Genomic DNA, 2984 nt, shown 5'->3' with positions numbered 1-2984 from the left:
GTCTCAGATCCTGGCCACACTTAGCTTCATTCTTTCGCTCTAACACACAGCACAAGGCCCTGGTAGGACCTATATGCTCCTTACAGTGTGTAGGAGCTACAAAGCAGCAGGAGCGTGTTACAAGTCCCAAGGGCAATGAAGATGCTTCGCTCTTTCTCTGGCATTAAAACTGAACAGCAAGGCTTTGCTGTTCAATACTGATTGTGTTCATGGCCCTTAGCAGACTGATTTCACACATTTAAACCTAAAGGCTGTTTTAGAAAGTATTTTCACAATACTATGACTCCAAATTGGAGCTATGACTCCAAATCAGGAATGGAAAAGCGTCATAGAATAGTGATCACAAAAACAAAACAACAACAACAAAAAACCCCGAAAGAACAAAACAAAAAAACCATCTGAAATCTGACTTCTACCTTGAGTATTGAAAAACTGTACTGCCTAATTTAAAAAAAAAAACACTTCTAAATATTTGCATATGTTAATGATCTGGTAATTCCATACTTCAGGTTTGATTGATGATGAGTAGTTTTGTCAGTTTTCCCAATTTTTCAGCCTGGATAACTAAGAGTTTTAGTTAACTGAATTGTGATAATTTATTAGTTTGAAACCATAATAATCATCTCATTAAATGAACTACATTTTTTCTCACATTGCTCTGTGACTCACAATTTATAGGTTTGTAAGTACTTTTAGAAAGAGTCTCCTACCTTCTAAAGCACAAACCTCCCAAAGTCTTTAAACAACAGAGAACCTCCTCCTACCATGCCCCAATCCCTCCCACAAGCACCTTCTCATTTTTTTTTTCTGGGCCAGGAATTTACATTTTACAGATACACAGATGAGCACAGACAAGAGTCACATCCAATACTTTAGAACTTAAACCATGGATGGGAACCCCCAACTCAAGTGAATACTCAGGGATAGGTTATAACCTTTCAGCCACAAAACTGGGAACTTCTTTTCTGGCCTCTATGGAAAGTACATACAGCCTAACTCCAACAGCCTAACCTTGCTAATCCTTAAAGATCTAAGGACCGAATGGTGTGTCCTTGGATACTGGCATGCTGACATTCAGGGCCGAGCATTGTGTATCTGGGTGTGCGGATAGAAACGAGCTACAGAACAATCTCTTTGCATCACCAATGTGCACTTTTGTGGAAGCACTCAACTCGATCGAGGTGGCGGGGGGGGGGGGGGGGGGGGGGGGGGGGGGCGGTTGTCAGGCTTAGTTGACAGCTAGCCAGAAGGTGGACACCTTCTGGCTCTCGATCATCAGTGGCGAAAGAACGTCAGGGGTCTAAAGCATGCCTTCAAAAACACCTCCCATCAGTAATGACGCCTGAGCCTTCCACAGAGCTGATAATGTTTTATTCCACTTCAATTACTTCACATTTTGGTCTTCCTCTCTGAGCTAGGACAGGGTAGGGAGGTATAAAAAGCTCTACTGCTTTAGGATTCATCTTCGTCATAGTTCATCTGGGCTTTTCCACTACTTTGAAGTCCAGGGTCACTCTTCTGCAGCTTCCCTGATATTTTTCTGGAGAGGCCCAGGCAGGCCTGCTCAGCTTCCCATTCCTCTTCCCAGGACACATGCTGCGACCAGAGACCCCACCAATAGGCCAAGTTCTAGGAACCAGAGCCTCTAGCGTCGGCTCTTCCAGGCTCCTCAAGCGCCACTCAGTCTGGCTGCTCACCCTCAACTCCTGTTCCTTCCCGCCTGCACTTGCTGTTCCAGGTTGGCGCTCCTTGGCTCGCCTAGGGCCCTGCGCCACTGAGGGCCGGCGGCCCAGCACCGTGGGGCGGATGGAGTGCGAGCGCCAAGGCACCGCGACCTGGGGGCTGGCCGGGGGAGGATCCGGGGCCGCGATGTGCGGGGGCGGGGGAGGCGGGGGCGGGGGCTGCCGGTGCCAGGGCTGCGAGGTTGGAGGGCAGCTCGGAGGGCCGCTCATCACGCGCCCCCAGCGGCCGCCCTCATAGTGCCTGGCCTCCTCCTCCGGGTAGCTCTCGGGCGTGCAGCCTTCAAGTTCGGAGTCGGGCTCCTGCGAGTAGGCTGGGGACGGCGGGGGAGTGGCAGGGGCACGGAAGTAGGGGTACAGGAGCGCGGCGCGCAGCCGCCGCGCGGGAGAGCAATAGGGAAGCCGCAGGGGCAGCGACATCTGCGGGCCGGGGCGAGCGGGACGGCAGGGAGGCCAGCCCTGTGCGCTCTCAAGTCCAGCCCAGCGCAGCTACAGCCATGGCGGGACCGGCTTCGAGTAGCCTCCGGCCTCGGGAAAGTTGGACGGACACTTCTGAGTCTCCACCCGGAATCACGGGGTGGAATGGAGACGCTGTCAGCCCTGTGTCCGCACCGGGAGGCGTGGGAGGGTCCGAAGAACCAGTTTCAGCCGGAGCGGCCAGCGCAATCCCTTGACACTTCAGTCCCGGGAAGGGTTAACCGCGTCCTGCCGCCTAGGTTTACATGTCAATAGAGAGCTGCTGCTCCGCGCGGGCCAAGGCTGGCACTTTTAAGTTTTTGATTGGTTGCCAATGACATCACCACCCGTGTTCTAACACACCAAACCCACAAGCGGGTCTGAGCGGGCCTTCTTCCCGCGGGGAGGCCGCGCCCCTTTCTCCGCCCTCCTCGGCCGACTATTGGCCAGAGGCCACTGTGAGGTAGCGGGCGGCGGTCTCTGGGTCCTCATTGGCGCAATGCGACGTCGCTCGGCGGTAGCCCCGCCCCCTCCGAAGCTTACATTTACGCTGTAGCTAAAGAGAAAGTAACTCTGTGTTGCTGCTGGGGATCAATGAAGCTGAGTGAATGGGGGCGCACTGCGCGAGCGCATAGCTGGAGCCGGCGCCAGATGGTGGAGGGCTACGCTTATTGATGAAGTAAGTGGAAGTCATTGAGCATTGAGGCCACTCAGAGCAGGAGGGTGGAGGGTCCCGTGTGTGTGTGTGTGTGTGTGTGTGTGTGTGTGTGTGTGTGTGTGTGTGTGTGT

General features: G+C 53.3%; 2 protein-coding genes across 2 annotated transcripts in view; one reads left to right on the top strand and one right to left on the bottom strand.

Annotated features, from left to right (window-relative positions):
• Window positions 1–1354: 1354 nt before the first annotated feature.
• Window positions 1355–2436, bottom strand: LOC129678456 (actin nucleation-promoting factor WASL-like). Its single transcript, XM_055609248.1, has one exon. The coding sequence runs from the start codon at window positions 2157–2159 to the stop codon at window positions 1476–1478; it is 684 nt and encodes a 227-aa protein (XP_055465223.1). The 5' UTR covers window positions 2160–2436; the 3' UTR covers window positions 1355–1475.
• Window positions 2437–2706: 270 nt separating this feature from the next.
• The window catches only part of Dusp10 (dual specificity phosphatase 10), a 37947-nt gene continuing 37669 nt past the window's right edge, over window positions 2707–2984 (top strand). Inside the window, exon 1 of the mRNA XM_055609136.1 lies at window positions 2707–2874. The gene's annotated coding sequence lies outside the window, so the exon portion shown is untranslated. The remainder of the gene's footprint in view (window positions 2875–2984) is intronic.

This window comes from Psammomys obesus, unplaced genomic scaffold (assembly GCF_907164565.1).
Source record: "Psammomys obesus unplaced genomic scaffold, mPsaObe1.curated_primary_1811, whole genome shotgun sequence".
Classification (NCBI taxonomy): Eukaryota; Metazoa; Chordata; class Mammalia; order Rodentia; family Muridae; genus Psammomys; species Psammomys obesus.
Note: the sequence above shows the minus strand (reverse complement) of the source record. Positions and strands in the feature narration are given on the sequence as shown.

Bases quoted from the DNA above. Each gene is read 5' to 3' on its own strand.
- LOC129678456 (XM_055609248.1), bottom strand. From the start codon at position 2,159: ATGTCGCTGCCCCTGCGGCTTCCCTATTGCTCTCCCGCGCGGCGGCTG.